General features: G+C 35.7%; 1 protein-coding gene across 1 annotated transcript in view; it reads right to left on the bottom strand.

Moving 5' to 3' along the window:
• Positions 1-1853: 1853 nt before the first annotated feature.
• Positions 1854-24501, bottom strand: part of CCDC171 (coiled-coil domain containing 171) — a 177429-nt gene continuing 154781 nt past the window's right edge. Inside the window, 3 exon segments of the mRNA XM_084504852.1 lie at positions 1854-2116; positions 2119-2155; positions 23741-23893. Of these exon segments, the coding sequence (XP_084360978.1) occupies positions 1926-2116; positions 2119-2155; positions 23741-23893 (381 nt within the window). The 3' untranslated portion in view covers positions 1854-1925.

The raw sequence follows: 24501 nt of genomic DNA, 5'->3' as shown, positions 1-24501 counted from the left end.
GAACAGTCACTATCAGGAAAGAGGTGAGCCAAGACTTTTGTAGGGAAACAAAACTTCTGTTTTCAGTGTTCAAGACAAAAGCATCAGCATAAAGAAAAGGAATGTTCTTCCTATATCAGCCAACTCTTACGTGTGAGAGTTCTGGATGATATATTAGTTGTTTTTTCCTTAACCTATATTAGTATCCATACACACATGCATATCATGGCTGTGAGCAATGGACTTGCAAAAGAGAATACATGAAAACTTGAAAATTTGATTAAAGTTATTTGGGTGTATATTTGAGATTTATATCAGCCTTTCTGGCATCTGAAAACAAGGACATTTGGAAGATTTTGGTCATCATAAGTGGTGTATTATCTATGCAAAAATTGTTTTCCAGACAAAATGGAGTTTCAGTATTCAGGACTCTAAAATCAAATCCTGTCTTTGACATATTAGAAAAAATTACAAATTCCATAATGCATAATATTATTTTTCTAATGTATCACTGGTCCATAATGAGAAACAATCTATTATATAGATTTTGTGTTCAATCTTTTTGTCAAAAACTACATAGCACATCAAAAGTTAATAGCACTGGGGAGTTCAGTGATTAATATGAAAACAAATGGTATATTACAAATTTTCTTTTGTTCTTCATTCACAATGATGAAACTGCTACGATTTAACCTTTAAGGGTTAAAGAGTTTAATCAATGTCAATGTCTGATCTTCTGAAGGCGATAAAGAACAGTCTGTCTAGCGATACCCAACAGAACATCACTTTGTCAAGCCACAAAGCGCCCAAAAGCTTGTCAAGTAAGTTACCAGAAACCTCTTTGTGGTTAGAACTCAGCTCCTTCCTGCTTGACCTATTATTTGATATTTGACCACTTGGTTGCAAGACACTTGCTCTTTCCAGCTGAAATGTCACTGGGGCATCTTGTCAGCTCCCCGACATCTCGGCCTGACATACAATTTTACTTTTGTGTGCTACAAGGCAGAAAATGCAGGGCAATGGCCTTGCTTTAAATTCTGTCAGCATCAAAGATGGGCGTCACTCTTGGGTCCTACCAACAACAACAAAAAAGGAGTCTATTTGAAGGTCAAAACAGCCATTACTTTAAAGTCTTTCAGCTTAAACTAAATATATTACCTGCAACACTGGTTTGGGAACTGTCCTTATAAAGTACATAAACATATCATCAGAAATCCTCCCTGCACAATTGTTCTTCTTTCTTATGAAATGCAGACTTGATAAAAGGGTGAGTTTTCAACGCCTGCAGGGACCAGATTCAGCAGTTAACTTAACTTGTTCAAATAGGCAAGTGGTATCATGTAGCTTTACAAGGAGCAACCTGACCTTCTCACATTGACCAGCAGTGACATTATTGTGCAGGAAGAGAAGCAGTCACATCATTTCTGTTTTGCACAACCTGCTTAAAGTTTGCAACTAAATGCTTGTCTTCAGTTGAGCTGACAAGAGAAAAGAGGGGGCTCAGTGAACCATGGCAGGGCTGCCATGAAATGACAGGAATCATTGGCATACATTTCAAATAGCTCTCTCAATCCTATTAAAGTATTGCAGTCCTGCTTTAAAATAGACAAGTATGAAACAACTTTGATAGATAGAGACTAAAATGGCTTATTGATTTTTTTTTTTTAAGACTGAGGAAAATTACCCAAAATGTGTCATTCTTTAACATTTAAAAATATATTACATAAGAAATGAGCAACTGCAATAAATAAAAGTTAAAAAAAATAACTGTTACCGTATGCAAAGAACAGGAAGCATAGAAATGTGAACATATGAATGCACATTTTCATAAAAACGTAAAATTAATGTCAAAAAATACAAACGCTGAACTACAATTCAAAGGTAGCAACAAAATTGCACTTTAATTGCATCATTTTACATTAATGCAATTTTTTCCTTCTAAAAGATTATTGATACAAAGAACCTGAAAATCCATTTTCCATTGTTCTTTTGGGACTGGATGTGACATTCAGGCTGAAGGAATAGACTGAAGACTGCGAATTGGCTCTATTGTGCATAAAACTGTTGTAGGATGTGTCAGGTTCAGCTTGCAATGCCAAAAAATCTGGGATTCTACTCTGGTCAGGCTGAATTGCTAGCTTGAAGACATTGTGATGTTTGAACTCCCTCTTGATTCCTGGAGTAAAATAAAATAATAATAAAAAACAAATCCAAAAAGAATCTACATGCAATGTTAAACAAGCAAGAGAAATAATTTCATTATATCTTTCACAAATATATATATATGAAGTATCTGTGTTTGTACCTTGTTTCAACCATTTCTGTAATATATACAATACCTGCATATATACATGTATATTAATCTTTAATAAGCAGGAGTGAAGGATATTACATACAATATTCTGCACTAATAAATGTTAAGAAACTACAGTCTATGTTATTTAAAGCACTAAAGATATGTACAGACAGCATTTACCCCTCTTCATTATCATTGTTAGGTGAGTTTTTTTTAATCAAGTAAACAAACTTCATCTACAGTTTCCCTGTCACTGTTATTAGGAAAAATACGCTGTGCTATCCATGAAAGGTAATAAATTACTTTTAAATATATTTTATCATAATTTGAAATCAAATACTCTTTGCATGTTAGCCTGTTAGAAGATGGTAGAGAATATACACTGAATGTACATTGCTGGGGAATACAATTCATCTTTCAATGAGTCTCAACATTCAGTTGAACAGTTACAAAGGTTAGACCAGTTAAAATTCAACATTATATAACTCACATAACCAAAACATTGTGCATTCTACTTTGAAAGATTATGGATAATACCAGTTTATCAACATTAATAGTTTTTTTAGTGATAAAGAGACACATTGTGTATTCCCTTAAATATTCATGATAAAAAAAATAATTTAAAAAATTTAACAATGTGATGTCATATTGCTCTTCTGCCTATTACCAAGGTATTTTAACCAAGGTTATAGCTGCGGAAATAACAATCAATCAGGCCATAAAGTATGTGAAAAACTCATACACATGCAAAGTATTACTATGGAAAAGACATAAGGTAAGATAATGAAAGACCGTGCCTCTGTATTTCAGTTTTTAAACACCCACCCTCAGCATTTGAGGGAGACTGTACATGCATATGCACACACGTGCACATGCATACACACACACAAATATACACAGAAGAAGAAATACATGTATATGAAGGCACACGGGTTCCAATACACTGACTCACTGATACACAGAAAGAGGCAGCGGTGAGGGTGTATATTCATATTTCAACAAATCCAGACTCAGTCATAGGTATAAAGACACATTCATGAAAGATTCCCCTTTCCTCTGTTACTATTGCAGAAGAAAAATCAATGGTTGCCTCTAACACTTACTTCAACAGTTCCCTTTGATATGGACTCTTTTGATTTCCTGGTTCACCACAAGCCATATTGCAGCTACTGTAAACAGCCAGGTTATGCTACATGTTCATTAAGAACCCATATGGTAGCAAATTTAGATGACTACTTCAAGGACATAGTTAAAATGAGGTAGTGCCTCAAGTTTTTCTGAACTATGCTGGTTACGGGGATCAGATAACCAGCAGAACTGTCAGGTACTGATCTGTAACACTCTACCTTTGCAGTCCTACTGTGCTCAACACTATGCAGGATGGGAACCATTAAAGAGCAAAAGCACAAACAAGCTTCACTGCATTTGTATCAGCATATCTGAAATAAGATCTCAGTGAAAGCATCCACCTATTACACTGATTAACAGTTTGTTATTTATACACTTTAATTAGCTGGCTTAAATTCTCTCTAAAGAAAGAGACATTCATAAGAAACTATTAAGAAAATATTGAAATGCACCAAAAAAAAACAACAGTGATGTTCTAGAAACAATTATGTGTGTAAATGAATGAAATCACTAAGATATAACCTACTAACAGGTTTCACTCTGGATAACAAATACTGAAGACAAATGTAAACATGATGGTTTGTACTGCTTTCAATATCTCAGCTAATCAGCATACCGGAATGATTAAACATCACATACTACAATTACTATCTCATAATGCCTTTTCCAGATATAGTGAGGTTTGGGACTTTTTTGAGGAATATGGCATCAAAATCCCAGTAAGGAGACAAGAAATCAGATTTCCTTTGAGAGTTGCAAAAAAAAAAATGTATGAAACTTAATGATTGGCAGCAAGTCAATAGACTATGTTACAGTAAAAGCTTCACTGCTGGGGGAAAAAAGCTCTGCTTTAGTTATCCAGATCCTGCGCTGTACCTCTTACACAGAACAGAATACTATTCATTGAGTAGAATGGAAATCAGATTTAATAACAACGTGATTGATGTAAAAAAATATCTTGGCTGTTACTCTAAGAACTGTTTTGATCCCGTATCATTATATACACTCACGATGAATAAGAAAACAATATTCTTTCTATAGGTTACTAGAAAAAAAACACTAAGAACTGTTACAATACACATTGTTTGAACACATACCTGTACAAAGAAATTTTAAAGGCAGTGATAATTTCCTCAACACAGTTCTTTCAACATAATTGTATTTAGACACCTTTCTAACATATGTATTAAACTGGCAAACTCAAACACTATACAAGGGTTGTGATAATAATCCATCATATAAAAATGCATTTAGATAATTTTTAAAAGAGGAATTATGTATCTTAAATAAAGTGTCTGTTTGGGTAAATCTTTAGCATAGCACTTTTATTTACCTGATTTAGATGATTCCATCTAGACTGTTGCACTGCATCAGCTAAATAAATATTTAGGACACAACAGGTCTAGCAAAAATAGGCTTTCTAAATGTTTATGGAATACAGTAATTGGTCACACATCCTGTGGTCATTTTTCAGAATTTGGTAGCCTAACTTTATAAAATATGTTTTCCCAAAGAAAAAAAAATAATAATAATAATAAAAGATTAGTCTATATTATGAAATAAGTGTTTTCTAAACTACAGTTAACTCAAACTACATTTTACTATTAGACATGGAAAAAAGATTTCTAAAACAACTATTCCCTACTGGTTCTCTTTTGTGGCTAACCTCTGATCACATTTAGGATCTAGTTTACAGGATGTCTCATGATATATGCATTGTTTTACCAAAGTTAAAACTGACTTCTAAAGGGTTGCTTTATTATGTAACATTGTGAGTGATTATTATAATACCACCATGCATTATATTCTTATGTATGTTTTTATTGCGTTGTCAGCCTATTCGAAAGCATCATGTTATGATCAAAGACACCCTATTTTGCTTTTATATATCAATACTTGTGAAGTAATGTCAGACGTTTGGAATTAGAAAACTGTGCATCCGTTTTGACAGTGGTGCAAACAGATAACTACATGAAGAAACACACTGTTGGAAGAATATTGCTTATCTTCAATTGTAGCACTAAAATCTATACCCAGAGTGGAAGCCACAAATCAGTCAGAATGGTTTCAGCCTGCAAAGTCAACGCAAGGATAATTTTACTGGGCCACAATTTTCACTATAATACCACAACTTTTCAATTGCCTTCTATTATTTGTATGTTACAGTAATTCCTTCCAATTTGGGGATTTCCCACCACAAATTTTAGCCACTTTAAACTGCTTTCAAATACTCAATTTCAAAACACAAATTTCCCCTCCGCTTTTTTATGACATAAATTAAATTATAAATAAAAAATCAGAATAATAAAAAATTGTAAGATTTTTTTTGTGAGTTACAACTTGTGCATTGTGAAAAACAAGCTTGCATATATCTCTTTGACTTAGGTAAGAAAGAAATGAAGCCACTTAGAACAGAAAACTACCAAGAAAGGGATGAAATGAAAGGGCAGAAAGAATAATACCGAAGTTGCGACATAAAACAAAGACTCAGTTATAGATGTTCCTGTGTGATGATGCAGATACAGTAGTAAGCTCAGTGTTATATCACTTGGGAAATTAAAGGTGACTATTGTATTATAAGGCCGAAGTGTTATCTATAGGAAATCACCAGACTACAGGAGACCTAGGTGTGTGAGGAATCCTGACAGCAAACAGAAGTATAGAAGGAGGAGCAAGCTGCAGTTTCTTCTGAATTCCAGCAACCTCTAAAATCTCTGAGGAAGCTGCAGCACAGCCATCCAAGAGCAGAAAGAAATGCAAGGGGTAAGCACAGAGCAGAGAGCAATGGAGGAGAAGTAGGAAACAGTCAGTATACATCTCCGCAACTGATTTCTGGTACTGATTTCTTCTCATCTCTTTCCCTTACCCTGAATCTAGAACATACATATACACAGTAATAGCAGTAGACAGCATATCAAATGGCCAATAATACTTTTTCCAGCTTCTTTCGTCTGTGTTGTCATTGTGTGTTACATCATTTCACTGTAGCAATAGAACTTCCACTAAGTGTTAAAGAAACAAGAGCCATCTTTGATACCATTTTTCAGCACTTATGTGGAAAACCTATTTCTCTGTAAAAAGATGAAAATTTTCAAATAATTTACAACCTCCTTCTTAGACTGGTATTCCCAAAACTGGTAATAGTTGGCTTTTGCCCCATAACACCAATGGACTTCAGCATGCTGCTCATTCGTTTGCTGTTAAAAGTAGCTCAAACAGTCATTTCTCACTCTCAGTGAAATAAATAAAACATCAGACTGATGAAAATGCTAAAAACTGCTACTTAAAATGGAAAGTATTACTAGTGGTGTCAGTTTAATACTGCGCTAGTTAACAAATTTCTTCAAAGGAGGAATGTATGCTGGCCAAAACCAGAAAGTTTGCTTCCCATGTCAATGATTTTGCAATTCGGTATTCTGAGGCAGTAAGACTAAATTTATCCCTGACATAAAGTAGGAAAATTGTAACATTCAGTATAAATTCTAATTGTCAGCACTCCTGCCTGGATTCTGGAAACAATTTACTATCAGAGAATAATTCAGTGGACTGCCAACTCATTACACATTAAGTCAGCAAGTTAAACACACAACACACTTTCTTCCTTGGGTGCTGCTACCCAATGGCATTTTTCATTTTCAAAGAATTCCCTCTTCACTTTCCAGAAGTTACTGAAAAAATACACAATTCTGAAATATCTGGAAATCATTTTTTTTCTGCTTTTATAACGCTTTGGCGTTTAATGCATTCAGTGAAATCACACTCTAGAGACTCTATTACAAGCAATTAAAGAAAGATTTTTTATTTTTTTTTTTCTAAAAGAAATCCTGCTTTATTCAAATGTATTTAAACCTGGTATGTTTGAAGAAATGCACAGGATTACCACATCAGACCACCATATCTTCAATGTTTTGATGGCTTAAAGACAAGGAATTTGACTATGCATTGCTAATTGTGATGATTTCTAAATATTTTAGCCAAAAATCTGCCATGCAGCATATATAGTAATTCTTTCAGAATTTTGTCTCTATTCAGTGGAATACACATGGACGTCTCTCATTTTCAGGTCAAGTTGTTTGCACTACACTGTAATAATGCCAAAACACTACACAAACTATGTAGTGCACTATTTTCATGGAGAAATGCTCAGTCTTCATTGACTTCAACTGAAGTTTTCAAGTTCTTTAACACAGGAACATGACTTCATGAGCCAGACTTCTTACCCAACATTGCCTACCACTGTCCTTCCACTTTCTCAAGAACAGAAGCAACTTCTGTTTATTTTTAATCTTAATAACCAACCTGAATGACTATTGCTTTATTTTGTACTGTGCAACCAACATTGAAAGATACACTGTACTCTTACTAAACGGTTGTAACAACTCTCCACATTTTGCATCAGTGTATTGTGAGGTTGTTGTTGCCTTTAACTGATGCTCCTGTTGCTTCCCAGTAAGCCTCTCTACTGTGTGAGTTTTCCTGCAGTTTTTATTGTCTCTAATTAGTATTTCTCTCTGATGGTTACCTTCACAGCTCTTTGCTTCCTTCCAACAAGAAGAGAAGAAGATAACTACAGTTGGAGACTAACATGCTTGTGACACCATGCTGAGGCACAAGTGGCTCATGAAATAGTCCTCACTGCTTACTGCTTAGCTTTTTCTTCTGTCATTGCTAGAGGGAAAACAGTCCCTATCCAACAATTTAAAGTGTCAAGCTTCATATTCTCTTGAGAAATGTATTCAGTCATCATCTGAACTCCTAGGCAGTGTGACTGTCTGATGTAAGCCTTCAAAGTTTCTTTTGAGTTGCATGCATACTGCCACTCTAGCAGAAAAAAGAAAAAGGGTGTATTTACATTCATTTTACCAAACATTAGCATCTTCTGTCCAATCATTTGAATGCAGAAGTGTTAGGAGAAAACAGCTTAGAGAACAAGGGTTGACACATACAGTGTGAAATCTTAAGGTGCTTGAATGCAATGAGGGAGAAAGTGAGACAGAACCACATTTCATCTTCCTAACTGTGCTATAGTCCACATGAACTTTGTGACAGGTCTCTGTCTCTCAGCCACACTTGACTAGCTTCTGCTGACATTCAGCTGTCAGACAGCAACCCTTTACCATGCCCCTAACATGCTCTACAGCTTCACCCAATTAACTCGCTTTCACTTGACATTGCAGCAAAAAGCTTCATAATAGGTGGTCAAGGTGCATGGTGTCTGCTTGCCCTCTAACTGCTCACGCACAGCAAAATGCTTAGCTACCTTCCTTTTTGTCTGTTTGCTCAGAAATGGTGTGACTACAATTTAGGAATTCCATTACTAAACAGGACAAGGAAAGCTAAGCTTTGCCAGTGGTGCATTAATATATCTTCTACTAGAGACTAATTTTAATGCAGAATCCTAGAGCTAATCAACATAAACATTTTGGAAAATGAAAAAAAAAAAAAAAAAAAAAAAGGAATTACACTGATTCAGTAAAATAATTCACTCACTTTATAATTAATAAAGATATACTGTATCAGCTATACAGGTACAAGTTGAAAAGATGGAAAATGTAATTATTTCTGACAGCAACATTTAACAACCTAGAGGAGAAAAGTCTACAAACAATTAAAGTACCTTTATGATTCAGCTGTCTTGCATTAAAAATACTGAGAAGATGATTTCCAAATATGCAATATTTTAAGGAATAATGATCAGAACTATGCAGAGCTAGCAAAACAAATGAAAATGGAAATTAACATTTTAGCACTCTACTGATAGCTTATTTAAAAATGAGAACAAACATGGAACTTACTGTTACTTTGCAGCCAGATGCCTTGAAAATACTCATTTGCTTACTACTTCTCTCAAATGTATTTGAATTGAATATGTGGACTAAGCCCAAAAGTGCCTTCAAAGAGCCAATGTTCAGTAAGCACTGACAATGTTCAAGTGCCCTTTGATGAAGAGGCTTCTTAACCAAAGCCGGAACAGACTGTATGAGTACAGATGTCTGGGCAGTGGAACTAAGAGAACAGCCACTGTGAATGCCTTGTGGTAGCCTTATGGATTTCAACTATTAGAACTTCAGTAAGGCATGACCCAAAAGCCTATCTATTGAGTTATTTCAGATTCTGTTGTTTGCTTAACTACAGCAAGTTTGGATAGATTGTGTTACCTATTTGATTTACCAGCATATCTACAGGGACCGGTCACCTTAAGTTCTCTCTAAAAAGCATTGAAAGAGCATTTTTCCTATAAGAAACTTGCTTTTTTTATAAAGAGAAGCAGACACACAGCTTGTAGAAATCAGAAACTCAAGAGAAGCCAAAAGCGTGAAGGAAGGAAACAAAAAATAAAATATATTGATTGAGGTGTAAAGCAGACACCTCTCACAACAGGAATTTACAGAAAGGACATAGAACCAACTTATCGTTATAAAAGGTGGTGAAAAAGAAGCAAGTCATAAGGACATGGAACTTGTACAACTCTGGCAGAGGTTGCTGATGCTAAAATGGGTAACTTTCAGCAATGAAAAAAATGTGATGAACATCTGAGTGAGATTTCAAGTAGGAAAATAGTATTTTTCAGACTTGAAGTAACAGCGATACAGAAAGCATTTTAGCGGAGAAAATAACTGCAGATCATGTAGTGAGAAGGGAGATGCTGATCTCGTGAATTGACAGCCTTCCATAACAAACAGCAGATTGAAGGTAGGTAGCTCTTAGGAGACAACAGAACTAGGAAGATAAACTGGATACAGACATAATAAATGCAACCTATCTGCATTTGGAAGATAGACTTTTGTCTGTTGTTGTTGTAGGGTTTTGTTTGTTTGTTTGTTTTTAACAACAGATTGTAATGCTGAGCAAGAACATGAGCATTTGCATGAGGCTGTAGGCCTGTAACTCAGCTCATCTAAATAACTGTATTAAACTGAAAGGCCTCTTAAAAAAAATCCTCTAACGACAAAGCAGAAAATGACAGAATTATGTCATTAGAATTATGCCATCAGCTGTTACTGCTGTCAGCTTTATGTTCTCAACAGGAACGTTTATTATTAAAACCATCAACGTATTAGGAGGACAAAGGGTTCCCTTAGCACTGGCCAATGCAGCATGCGTTTTCTTGGTCACCCAGTGCAATTGTGTACACTGCCACCTCCCTGTCAAAATCCTCATTAGGGTTTGATCCCCCACACCTTGAAACAGCACAGAGAAAGATACACCAGGAAGAGATACCTTTGGATCCCTATAGGTTTGCAACATTTTTCAAGCTTTTGTTTGCTTATCCAAACCAAGCATTTTAATGTTCATTCATCCCCAGTAAAACTTGATTCAAGTAACTTCAGGAGGGAATTACTCCTTCTCCCACAGATTGCATATAATATCTCATGCAGTTTATATTCAAGAGAGTTCTAAAGAGTAGTTTTATAACAGTAATGGTTGGGGAATGCAGTTGGCTTTCCTGCAGTGTTGCTTATAAAATATCAGTTGGTATCTGAATGGCCTAAAAAAAAAAAAAAAAAAAAAAAATTAGGCTCAATTTCAGTTGACAGCTAACATGTAGGTCTTTTGTAAATGCAAGATCCAAATTACACTAACTGGGCAAAGAATCAAGCTTATCAGTTATAAACAACTTGAGTGTGGGTGAGCTAGGGTTACTGTCTCTATTGGTTTTGGCCCAATTTATATATACAGTTATATTTCAGACTGAGATTAAATAAAAATCTAATAATTACTTCAACAGAACTTTTTATACTCACTAAATTCAAGAGTACAATCAGCCTCTAAGAACTGCTTTTAGTTTAGTCAGGTACTAGATCATCACTTTCTGGGAGGCTGAACATGTAGTGTGAGTGAGGCAAACGGAACTAGTATTTCCTGCATACCAACCATATTTTATGCAAATCGCCATTAAAAAATCGCTAATGGAATTTCACCCTTTGGTATACATATGCCACATGCATGTTCTGAAAGCAAAGAAGAGTTGGGGAAAAAAAAAAAAAAAAAAAACACATACGACACTGCAAACTTTCATCAGGCACACAGGCTTTTTATTGAAAGTTCATGAGGAACATAGAAAGAGACTTGGAGAGAGGTTCCTTAAGCTTTTTGGCTTGTATAGCAAGAAAACTGTAACATAACATTAAAAATACATAGTGATATCTCAGTAATTTGGTGGTCCTTTTATGCTTCAGAATGATACCTTAAAATTTTTTTTACACAGAACTCCTGATTAGATTTTGTTCTTCTAAAAAATCTTTTACTTAAAGCACAGTAAACTTCAGTAAGTTATTAAATTCAACTAGAAATTCCTAAAGGAATGAGATGTTTTGACATGCGCAAATTAAAATGAAACTGGATGACTGGTAATGTCAAAAAGCTTTGCAAAGTCCTGGTTAACTTGTAGGATATGCTCAGGCTCCCAGAGGAGTGCCATGCATTTACAAGACCCTGTGAAAGAAAGCTTGGTGTCACACAGAGTCTGAAAGACTGTCAGGGATCCTGATCATAGGCCTATAGTCACCATATGAGCCAATCATTCTGTGATCAAATGAGACACTCACCGGTACTTAACAAAACCTGAAAAATCAGTGAACTATTCCATGACTGTGGATCTGGACTTTCTTTGTCAAACTACATGTAATGCCTAGATAGAACAAAAGGTTTCCCAAAATACTGGTGAACATACACATTTATCAGAGGCAAGTATTGCAGTATCAGTTTTATGGTGACATTTCCTGACTAAACCTTGGCTCTATGGGTCAATTTCAGTTCAGGCACAGATTCAGAAGTGTGGTGTCTAAAAGTAATGTGTCTTTAAAGGTTCCAGGGATCCCTCTCCAAAAAAAATGTAAGAATTGAAACAATTACAGCATCTGAAAATGAGAGAACGGAATCATTACATCATCACTATATTACTTTGCTTTCTTAATATCAAACATAACATGGAAACTGCTGGTGGTTTACCACAGTATTCTTGTCTATATTTTTTGTAAATTTCCCCTTCCTAAACGTAGAATTTCTGCAACAAGTCAACAGAAGACAAAATGCTTGTAAAATAGGAAGGATATGGCTTAAGAAGCACACTGTGGTTCTAAATGCCTTTGATTGTACTGAATCATTACAGAAACTAAAGAAAACAAAGGTTATTTGAAAAATAATTATTTTTATAATTATATCATCCTCACAGCTGACAAGGAGGTTCTTTACCCTATTGGGTACTTCTTCCATATTTAAAAATTTTCTTCAAGTACTAGTTTATTCAACAGGCCAAATAGCTTCAGGAAGCCCAGTCTCTGGAGAAAATAAGTCCTCACTAAGATTTACTGGAAAAACTGTGCCTTTGCTGCATAATGTAGGTTTTCACAGACTTCCACGAAAGGCTGTTACATGTAATTTAGAAACAACAACAATAAATAAATAAATATATGCTGGGTAAATATTAAGTAGTGTGACTTAAATATGTAAAACCCAATAAAAATAAACATTAAGATGTAACTTGCTGACTGTATGCCCTTAAATCATGTCAACATTATAGGAATAGAATTATGAGTTAAGAGCAGTGTTATGCTTCATGCCCTAACTTTGAATTTCCTGTCTTTTTATCTGTGTAAGTCACACACTCTAATATATTTTAAAGGTGTTTTTGTGTTGTTGGTTTTCTTTTCATTTCTTGCATTAACTTTTATCCTTAAAGTACAAAATGCAAACATTCAGGCAATGGAAATAGGTAAACAGATGTATTTCTACAAAAACATGTTACTCTACAGCAAAAATGTCACAGAAGGCTTGTTCTTTTTTTCCCAAGTGAAAAGGATGCAAGCATACACAATTACAGGAGAAGGCAAGAGAAAAAGAGTATGAGCGGAACAGCAGAGAGTAATTTGATTTTACAAATTCCAGAAAGACACAAAGTAAAGGAGGCTGCTGTGGTTTACAGCTACCCTTCTTTATCACTCTCTTTATCTCTCTTTGGCCTGCAGAGGATCCTCTCTTGGTCTCTGACAGCTGAGAAATCTGCTGTGGGACCTAGGGTGGAGATGATACCCAGCCCTGTGCTCCCATGACCTTTCTTCCAAACCAGTGCATCAGGAGCTGAGATTAGGAGCTGAAAGAGCTGTCTGAGAAGGTTGTCTCCTTTGAATGAAGGTTTACCAGCTAGGTGACACTGAATTCTCTAGGCTGTGTATTGTCTCCCTGCCACCTAGAGGGGAATACAAACACTTAAATATGGGATTTTCCTTTACAAACACCTAAAAATTCATCTTTTGAGGGGAATACTTACTTACACTGTTTAAAAAATGTGTTTTTTATGGTTAGATTCTCCAGACTAATCCTGTTAAATGCCAACACAAACTTTTTTTTTTTTTTTTTTTTTTTTTTTGTAATGAGTAAATGTAGCATTATACATGCTACACTTGGGGCATGCTGCATATGTATGCATTTCTGAGGCTGGCAGAGAAACAGGCTGACTCCTGGAAACACTGGTTCTTCCTCTCTGGTCCTTTCTCCCTGTGCACTGGACAGGGGTAGTATTACAAAATAACAAAAAACACTTTGAAAGACATCAAAAATCCTTCCATCTATTATACTACTCAATTTAATCACAACTCATGGGTATCATCCACACATTCATCAAAGATAATGAATGAAGATCAGCACCGAATTTTCTCCTTATAAACAGTGCTTTAAATACTTAGCTTGAAACACACAGAAATGCAAAATCAAACAGGTGTCAGAATAAGAAAATCATTATTCACAACAGTATACCTTAAGTGATCTAAATTTAAAATGATAAGACAATATCAGGCAGATGACAACCTGGATTCCATGGATTCGCACACCATTTAAGTATCTGAGCTAGACTCATTCAGGCACAGCTATGCTTTAATCGCCTCCAAAAATTTCTCAGTGAATTCACAGTCACAGAACAGACAGACATTCCCTTTATGTTTAACCCACAGTTTAACAGAGAATAATAGAAGCTTCCCAGCTCCCTTTCTTGAAATAACTTCTTCAAAAGGGAGGAGGAAGCACCTTCTGGCCTGAGTAAAAGTCCTTGAGTCTGGAAAGAAGTGAATTTGTCTGCCTTTGTAGAGAATATTCTTTTTCTTCTACAAAGCCAGTAAAATTTTGTCCTTGGCTCTGTTCTTTTGTAAAAACTTTTTCCTGGGGTTAAATGTCCTGGTCTATAATATCCAGTTCTCAAAATAACAGCCTGTGTAGCACTCCCAATACTTTTATTTCTACTACGGAATTAGCAGGTCCTGTAATCATATAGAAAAGTTTCTCTTATTTTGATATGCTGAGAATTTCACTTCACAAGGTGTGGGAGGAAGGCAAAAAAAAAAAACAAAGTCATGTAGCATACATGAAGCAAACATATGCAGCTGGTGAATAAAATTCACTGTATATTACCGAAGAAACAGATTTTGAAAGACCACATATATGTCTGACACACAGCTGCCTCCTGACGCAAAGTTGCTTTCTGCATCCACTGCGGCCTTTCAGAAACATTCAGTTCCTCAAAACCCCACATACCATTTTGCAAATGAAATGGAAGACTTCTTTCTCCTCCAAACCCTGAACAAAATGAAACATAGGCATTCACTTTTCTCTGTTAATCTGGTGCAAGCAGTGAATGGAAGCATGATGTTCTCCTAAAAGGCAAACTTAAATTTATGCTTTAGACTTGTCTCCTTGTCCAAACCATTAGTCTCTCCGAACTAATTTCCAGTTAGTTACTGTAGGAGGTACAATTATTGCTCTGGCCTGAGCACTTAGGGTAAGAGACGAATACAGTAATAGCTTCCAAGTATCTCATTTTCAGTCCTGGGAACCACTGCAGACCCTTGCTTGTGAGGTAGTAGTTCCAGCACCTCAGCAGAAACACATTTCTAATGCCATAGAAATGCAAACCATGAACGAAAAAAAGGAAAGGCGATTAGCTTCCTGAAAATATGACCCTCCTTTTCTGCTACTCAGCCAATGACATGAAAGATTTGTTTTGTGCTTAACATTGGAATAAACCTGCGGTCATTTAGGAACTTCATGGTTTCCATTAAACTGCACAGCATGGACATTTGGAATTTCATGGCAACTGTGAAGTGAGAACGTGGACCTTGCTTTTCCAAAGCACAGGGCTCTGCCGAGAGCTAACACCCACACACATTCACTCATGTTCCCTCGCCAATTCTTGTCATTAAGGAGACTTTCAAAACAGACCAAAAGAAAAAAAAATAATAATAAAAAAAAAAAAACACTTAAAGCTTAAATCTCTTTCTTGAGCACATAAAAGCAAAATACTACCAGTGGAAATGTAATGTTTAAATGTAGTGAATGCATTGCGTCCATCTACAGTATTCATGGTATTAACTCTGCCACTACACTGAAAAGCTGAAGTATTGGAAACCACCTAATTACCCAAACATTTACCTCTCTGCAGGTGTAAATACATGGGCCTAATAAGCTTTCCCACTGTGAAAGCAGTTACTTAAATTATATTAAAATATTAAAAACTATTTAATGAGCTTTTTTCCCCTAAAGTAAATTGACTGTGTGCCTTAACCTGCTTCAGGCAAAGGAAGTTTCAAACATATTGGTTTTGAAACTAGCCATTATTTCCCATGTTGCAAAAATGGCAATTTTATTTCCCAACAGCAAATGAAACTGTCAGGAAAATTTAGATGCAATAAAATTGGGTGGTTAAACCAACATGCTGGATTTGGAATAAAACTGAATTAAAGGAATTAAAATTAAGCATTATGTCAGTCAAACTTTATAAGAACTATTTTAAACAGGGTTTAGGGTTTTATTTTTGCAAAAGTTAGGCTTTGGACTTGGTGAAGTCCAGCCATAACTACCCATTTTATGTCCATCAACAGTGTCACATTTGAAATTTGCACAATGAAAAATATTTTGCATAAAATGTGTTGCTTCTGGCAACATTTCTGCCTAAATAAAAAGTTGTCAGGCAGTGTGTGACTTTAGTGGTACAGAGTTTTAAAATGGTGGCTTCAGTCCAAGGCTAGCTAATAACGGCTGACATGCACTGGAATCTTGAGGCCTAAATCAACATTGTTTTCACAGCTGTAATTAAGCCACCTAATCAGAAGCACATTTTGACGGGACAGTTTCTGGAAGCCAGACATTACAATTTCTTATGCCTGGAGCGCAGTGGCTCATGAGAGGTCCTCATTTAATTTCAGTTTTTTTTTTTTTTTTTTTTTTTTTTTTAAAAAAAAGGCTGTAAAATGAAAAGACTATAAAAAAAGCAGTGTACAACTGTTGAAATGAAGCAGGCCTATGTGTTCATGCCTTGACCAACTCCGTATCCCACCCTCCTTCGGCTCTCTGCCGAGTCCCCAGCTCTCAAGTGGCAGCTGCACACAGTGAGATTAAGGGCTTTTGCCAAAGTCAACAGATGAGCTGGTCTGAACTGGCTCTCTGTGTGTTCTGATTGTAAATTGTGCTGGTGATGATTAGAGAACTCTAACACAGGATGTCGACTCTTAAAACTGTCCAGAGAAAATAATTTTATTTTTTTTTAAGTTCAGGAAATTTTTTTAAACTTCTTTTGTGGGTTGGTACATAGTGTTGTGTCTATAACTTTCAGATGATTCAAATGCGAATTCACACAAATGAAGTGACTATGTTATTAAAAAAAAATACACCCTTAGATGCTCACAGCACGATCCTTCATTTAGGGATGTTTATACAACAGTGTTGCTGCTGAATGCAATTCTCTAACTAGTGTACTAGAGCAGTTCTTGTGTTTCTACCACCTGCCAGTGGAAGATACCCCTAAAATTCAGAGTATCAACTTCTTGTATTTTGTGACTGTTGCTTCAGCATGTTGTCATACTTGAAATGGCTAAATTGTCTTGCTCATTTTCTGGAGCACAGCTACATTAGTAACTTTAACATAAACTTTCAACCCCAGAGGCCATTGTAAAACTATCAATATGAAGGCACCAGTCACTGGGGTCTGATTACATTTAGTTCTGCATTTTAATTACATATGGATTCTATTAACTGAACCTTTTGCCTTATAGGCAACATTTTAATCAAATTACTATAATTTTCAAATATGTTACAATAGTCTGACAAGTTAAAAGTTCACATACCTAGAATATTGAGTATCAAAAAACTTTTGCATAGAAAAGGAAGTATTCTTTACCAAACAGCAAATGTGTTGTTGGATTGCTGTAACTCTTTTTGAACACCTTGCCCCAAGTCACAGAATGTGATTTAAAATATTGGTTTCATATTATTATATTTTTATTTGTACTACATAATAAGCAAATAGTTTAAACTATATGATTTATACTGCTCGGTTACAACTATTACTTATGTAAGCAATACCACATAACAAGGTGAGCATTTATACCAGGATACCTGCATTCCTTGGCTATGCAGTTAAGTTGGCAACTGATGGTCAGTTGCTTACAGTCAGGTAAGAAAGTCAAATACTTCAGTAAAAAAATGAGTCCCTGGTAGATACTACTGCTTTCCAGATTTATCCTGATAAAAGACATCAAGCTTAGTAAATAGAATAGGTTTTTATTATTATTATTATTTGCTTATTCTGGTATTTCTGCATATTCATGTCTATTATTATTTCAATAGTGGAGAAATTCTCCTTAAAGGGCTGCTGTATTTTCCTTCACTTCTACCACTTTAAGAATATTCGTATGTTTCACAGTAAATAAACGATGCACTGGTAATTAACAGTACTGAGCAAAATTACTGTTATTTGAGGTCTACCTCTTACTGAATTCTGCCCTGGATTATTGCCAAGAAAATGCTACAAAACAAAGGTAACAATGAAAATATTAAATTTTAAAAGTCTGCTTAATTCTTTGCATGGAAAATTAAAAACTAGTGTCTTCAAATCTTTTACAAAACCAGTTCGATTCCAAATCTTTTAAAAAATCTTTTTGGTTGAACTGTGCATCAGGCTAGCATGAAGTAGTGGAAAAGCCAAGCAAAGTTTTCATCCAGAACCTATCTGCTTCTTGCAACATCTGGGAAGAATTCCCCCAGCTACATCAGTCATTCCATGTTCTAACACAAGAGATATGGCTCTGGCCCATGAAAGACTTTCTCTGACATTTAACACTACACTGATGGAGTTCGAGACTTTCTCCTCTGCAGCAAGTGAAAGGCAGTGGTCTATTTCTTCCTCTCCAGTTCCTTTCTCATAATTCTAAATGTAAGATGCTGCATCCCTGTTAGAGGCAGGTCCCAGCCTTGAAATGCTGTTTGAACCAGTGACATGGAAACAAAGGGTATGGGGAAAGACATGCACTGACCAGACTAGTCTGGCTAAGTAGGAAGATAGTGTCAGTGGTGTAGTTAACTGGTAAGTCTGAGTTTCAAGCATTTATTTTCTGTCTCCCTCCCATCAAAAAGATGCAAGTAGGTCATGAGAACCGAGAGCTGACTGCTTTGAGTATGAAGTATACTTTCTGCTTAATTCTGTTTTCAATAAAATATATAAAATATTCCCACATGTAGGTTCATTCTAGTTGCTTCTCTCACCGTACCGAAACTTGTAATCCTTACATTTGCAGTACTTTACAAGATAAAATTTACTAGGAATTTTCAGACAAAAGACAGACAAAGACACAACTATGGGGGGAAAAAAAAAGGAAGGATGATGCAAAGCCACATAAAGCAATGAGTGATTTGATTTTCAACCCGAGTTAGGAGAAGCATCCAAAGACAACAGTTATTTTCATGGCTCATTGCATGAGAACTCTGCTCTTCTTACAGACTTTCTCTACATCTGAAACTTGCCTTCTCTACCTTTACAATTGAAGTTATCCCTTTGACTCCCCAAATTTAATTTTCTCCAGAACAGCATAGAAAGCTTTCTTCATCAGCTTTGTAAGTTACTATCTTTTCCCCTTCATTCATTCATTTTCTATCCTCCTTTGATTCTGACATGAAAGCCACAAAAAAAAAAAAAAAAGTCACTAACAAAATCATCTGCATACTTCTGTGAGATTATTAAATATAGTGCCCCATTTCCCTCCCATGGTGATTTACCCTACACACACATGCCACCGAGTGGAATGGGCCACAAAGTACACTCAGGATCAGAGAGACACCTGACTGCTTGGATTAGCGTTACAAGGGCTTCTTTCGTTTGCCAAAACTGATGGCAGAATATTTCACATCCTTAAAACTCTGACAGTAGTACTGGCACCAGGCACAAAATCTCAGGGCTGAAAGCCACAAAAACACCTTCTGGAGCACAATTATATTGGACTGAATTCTGTCACTTCCTGATACATGTCAGGAACTGGAAAATACAGTGTCACTGCACCCACTCCCCACAGCACTGCTTGTAGCAACACATTCCCTTAGCCATGGACTCATGCTTGCCATGTGACTAATGTGATGCCACATTTTTCCTCATAGCACCCACAAAATAATTGCTTATGACTATACTACTGTACAGTACTGCACTTAAAAGCTCCCAGTTCAAAGCCTACTTGCTACTACAACTCTGAATGAAAGTGCAAGCATAGTAATAAGTTCAGGCATTTGAAAAAGTAAAATGGATCAAAGGAGTAGAGTCCAGTTCTGTGAAAATATTGGCAAGTGTTCCCTTAATAGGAAACCCATAAGCACAGTCCAGTTTGTGATGTTTACATTACTAACTGTTGCTGAACAAAAAATAAGCAGGAAAAAAATAAGGAATATTGTAACATTTTAGCTGGTATCTTCTCTCCTTATATGTACAGTTCCTACTTATGAAGAACTTCCACTAAGACTACCTTACAAGAACACTAAGCTTTCCTAAGGCAAGTTGTAAGAGGGCATAAGGGCACAGACACATAAAGGGAAGGCCACTGAGAAGTTTATAACTGGAAAAGAGTTTCTTAAAGTTCATGGAGAAAATGGCAGTGCCAGTCCTGTAATGAATTGAGTGCTCAGTGAAATTCTCCATCTTATTTCATGCTAGAGGCTGACCGCTGGCTTCTCTGTTCTTCCTCTGGAGCCTAAATCCTCATAGACAAGTGTATATATATGGCCATACCAATGTCACATTATTAGCTGAACTATTATTACTATTATTACTAGCTCTACCAATTATAGATATGGCCCTAAATGTGGTATGCAGCAAGTTACAGAGGACAGAATTATGACTGCAGCAGTTGCACTTCAGAAAAAGTAAATTTAAAGAAATAAGGAAATACAGAAAACTGAAACTTAGGGTTGCAAAGACTTTTACAATGTGTTAATGGTTTGATAACAGAAATACAGGGAAAAAAAAGACATTTTAGAAATGTAAGGGAAGTTGCGTAAGCATTTGGTAGAGGAAAAAAGCAGAAAAGTAATTAAAAAAAAAAAAAAGAGAGAGAGAGAAAACAGATACAGAAACAGGGAACAACAGGAAAAAAAAGGTTTAGCTATAAAAATAATGGCCTATATTTTAGCCATACTGAATTTTAAAGAGTTGCAAGAATGAAATCTGCACGGGGCCTTCATCTGCACAGAGGAAGAATCAGCAGAGATGAGTACAACAGACAGGTGGACTCTAACAAAGAGCACACATATATTCTGCTCTTGACATCCTTTCACCTCACATCCTCTTTTCTGTAAACTGTGTTTCCAGCATTTATTTCACCTCTGTCCATCATAATCATATCCCTTTATATTCCTCTCTGTTGGCATTAGCATGAGCACACATAACAACCTCAGAATCTAAAATTTATTGACTAGAAGGAAAGTGGTTGGCCTGGAACTAGACTGAAGGATGCAGATGTCAATTCAAACACTTAGAATAAGATGAAAAGTCAAAATCACTGATGTTGCCTTATTGAATCAGATTTGTTCAATTATTAGAAGGAGGAAAAAAAAATAAAAAATAAAAAATAAAAGCAACAGAAGAGAAGTGGTGTGAATAGAAAGAAAGGTGATGCAGTTAGCAAATTTCAATACAAAAAAGTCAATTCGGAAGGCAACACCTTCTCAACATGCAAAAGACACTGCTGATAAATTGCCCAAACTTGCAACAGACAGCTGGGAGGTCATATAATGTTATACAACCAGTGTATAAGACACCAAGAGACAGTCATGACACAGTGATATAAAAATTGGTCTTATAAGCTAGGTGCCCACTCACTTGGCATGCACCTCAAAAACTTTTCAAAAATTTGATTCAGCACTGAGCTCACTGTTCTAGGAACACAGGCATATGTCAGAAGAAGTTCTGCAAAATAAAATACAGTCTAAACTGATTAAGACACCACATCCACTTGCTGTGTTTCTTACATGAAAAAGTTTTGTTTGCATTGTTATTTGAATTGGATATGTGATTAAACAATGATTGAAAACAACTAAGTGTGTTATCATTATGAAACCCAACAGATGGCTGAGAAAAGGCATTATTCTGTTTCACTGAAAATAATCAACCAAAAAGTCAGCTGTATTTTAATACAAAAGGAAACTTAGTGCAAACTTCCTCAAAATCAGAATTGGAGCTTGTCATCTGAATCTTAAAAATATAAGCCATGCTGGAAAGCTGTGGTGCCTGAAGTTACTAAAACTCATGTTTCATGCAATGTTTGTGAATATTAGGAACACATTTTACAGAAAATACAAATATTAAACAATACCCTATAGACACATATAATTCTTTTCAAGGAAGTTTGAGAAACTATCATTCTGATTTTTTTTTCCCCTTTACATACAAATTTTAGAACACTTTCGATTAACACTTATGCTGAGGTTAAAATTAAACCTTGTCTCTAAAAGAACTGTTTGTCTCCTCAGCAGGTTGTATAGAAGTACTACACAGACAGTACTAAACTACAAACACTATCATCTGTACATTGATACTGTAGGCAGACACCAATTACTTATGAAAGGATTACATTTAATCATAGGCATCAGAGAGCTCGGGGGGGGAGGCAGTTTGTTTGTTTTCACTGTAACAAATCAAGCCACTGCATAGACCTCCATAGACAGGACTAGTAGAATCTTTGCTAAAAGCTCTCTCAATCCAAATGAAAGCAAACCTTGCTGCAGCAAGTTTGGCACACTTCCCAATCCTTAGTATACAAGTGGTCATCTTGATTTAAACAAAAACAATCATAACAAGCAAAGGAGCAACCCAATTACACTGGGCACAGGCTCAGCAGGACACATGTAAACCTAGTAGAAACATAAAGAAAGGCTGGTTGGAGGAGAAAAGAAGCAATTTCCGTGAAGCAATTTCATTGAGCTTTTCAGAAAGGTTGCACAGCCACAAATAAAACAATGCTTTCATTCAACAATTATCATCTCAAGATCTTAAAAGTGAAATTCAGCACTGATGAATATATTTTCTATTTGTGCTAATTTTGTATTGTGTTGATTTAATGTAGAAGCATCATAATAAATTAATGCAATTATTTTGGAAACAACAAAAGTGATAGTCACAATCTTTGGATATATATTTGCTGAGGTGTCTGTGCCATTTGCTTTGACTGCTCTCTTCTTCAGGATTTTATGTTTCAAACAGAAAATCGAACAATCCTGATTTTCCTTATGGCCCTTTGCTTCACAAGAATAAAAGATGAGGAGGATGAGGAGAAAAACAACAACAACAACAACAACAAAAGGCAAAAAAAAAAAAGCCCACCTCCTAAAGCTTTCTCCTTAATCCTGTGTGCAAAAGTGAAGAAAGATGGAGAAGAAATCTATCAAGTGTCTGCAAGTTGCACAACTTAAACAGTCTCGTTCTAGACATACTTGACCATATATCTTTGATAGTTAATGTGTCTTGCCTGTGTGACAAATACATCTGCATCCAACAATCCCCTAAAGACACTTCTCAGATCTGAGGAATCACATTATTAGCCTTAAACAAGTTCAAGTGTCTTTGTGGACAACAACATTTTAGACAAGAAATGATCTCTAAAATTGGATTTTAACCTTATAATGGGATCACAGTGTTTTCCTTTAGTGAGATGCATTTTCATCACCATCTACAAAAAAAAAAAAAAATCATGCATCCTAATTAACACTGTCTTTACACGCATAATTAATAACGGTTTCTTTTCATAGGCTGCTGTATCTTTAGACGGTTAAATTCCTCAGGTCCAAAATTCAGCTGGTTGTTGTACTGCCAAAGACAGAAATCACTATGTGTACTTTTCCAGTGACAGCAACAAAGAGCGGGTTCTCCCAGAAGATACGGTAGTAAAATTAATCCTTGTGTTAACTTTTATCACCCCTTCTCTTCTGAAAAAGTCTCAAGAGGTTTCTCTTGCCACTGCAGAAACTGTACAGCATGAAGGGATTTGCTCAGAAACTACATCCAAACGACAAAAATTAGTTGAAAAGCAGACTTACCAATTGTAAGTTCTCACTTTCATGAAGACAAGCTGTTTGGAGCTTGGACTTTAGCACTGCAGCGTGAAGCTGATGAGATGCTGTTTTTCTCACTAACATGTCAACTCTGGAACTTGCAAGCTGGTAGACATCCACAAAACTTTTAATCATGGCCTTTAAAAAGTAAAATAAATAATCAGTGCCAGGCAGGATATACTTTAATGCCAAATAGCATATGCCCAAATTCATTACACAAGAGCTAACTTTTATTAATCAAAGAAATCAAACAAAAGGTTAGAAGGCAAGCTAAATTTCACTCTCAGGACAAACATTTAAAAGTCTTAAATGGGTCTTTATTTTCCTTCTGTTATCTTAAACATTAATAGCATTAAAGAAAATTGCTGTGCACCCTAACTAGAAGGTGTTGATGAACTATTTTCAAACATGCCATGAGCAGCTGATACTACTTTTCACTCTCTGTACATGTAAGACAGTGCAAGTTCAATTTCTTTTCATAAAGAATCAGTACAGTGTTTCAGCTTAAAGTTCGTATCTTCTCCAAAGAATCACTATACAGCTTCAGGTTAATGTTCATACTATCAAAACAACTTGAGTTACTAATCCTCCCACTCCACGTTTAAAAAAAAAATTAATTTGGAAGAAACAAAAGAAACAGAGTAAACCTACAGAACCCTGAAAGTAAATAATCTGATTACTATATAGCTGGGAAAATATAATTGTTTTCATGTATATAGTAGAAGAATGTCCCAACCGTGTAATAT

The sequence above is a fragment of the Aythya ferina genome, assembly GCF_964211825.1.
Source record: "Aythya ferina genome assembly, chromosome: Z".
Taxonomy (NCBI): Eukaryota; Metazoa; Chordata; class Aves; order Anseriformes; family Anatidae; genus Aythya; species Aythya ferina.
The sequence above is the reverse complement of the archived record's forward strand: the minus strand, read 5'-3'. Positions and strand labels throughout refer to the sequence as shown.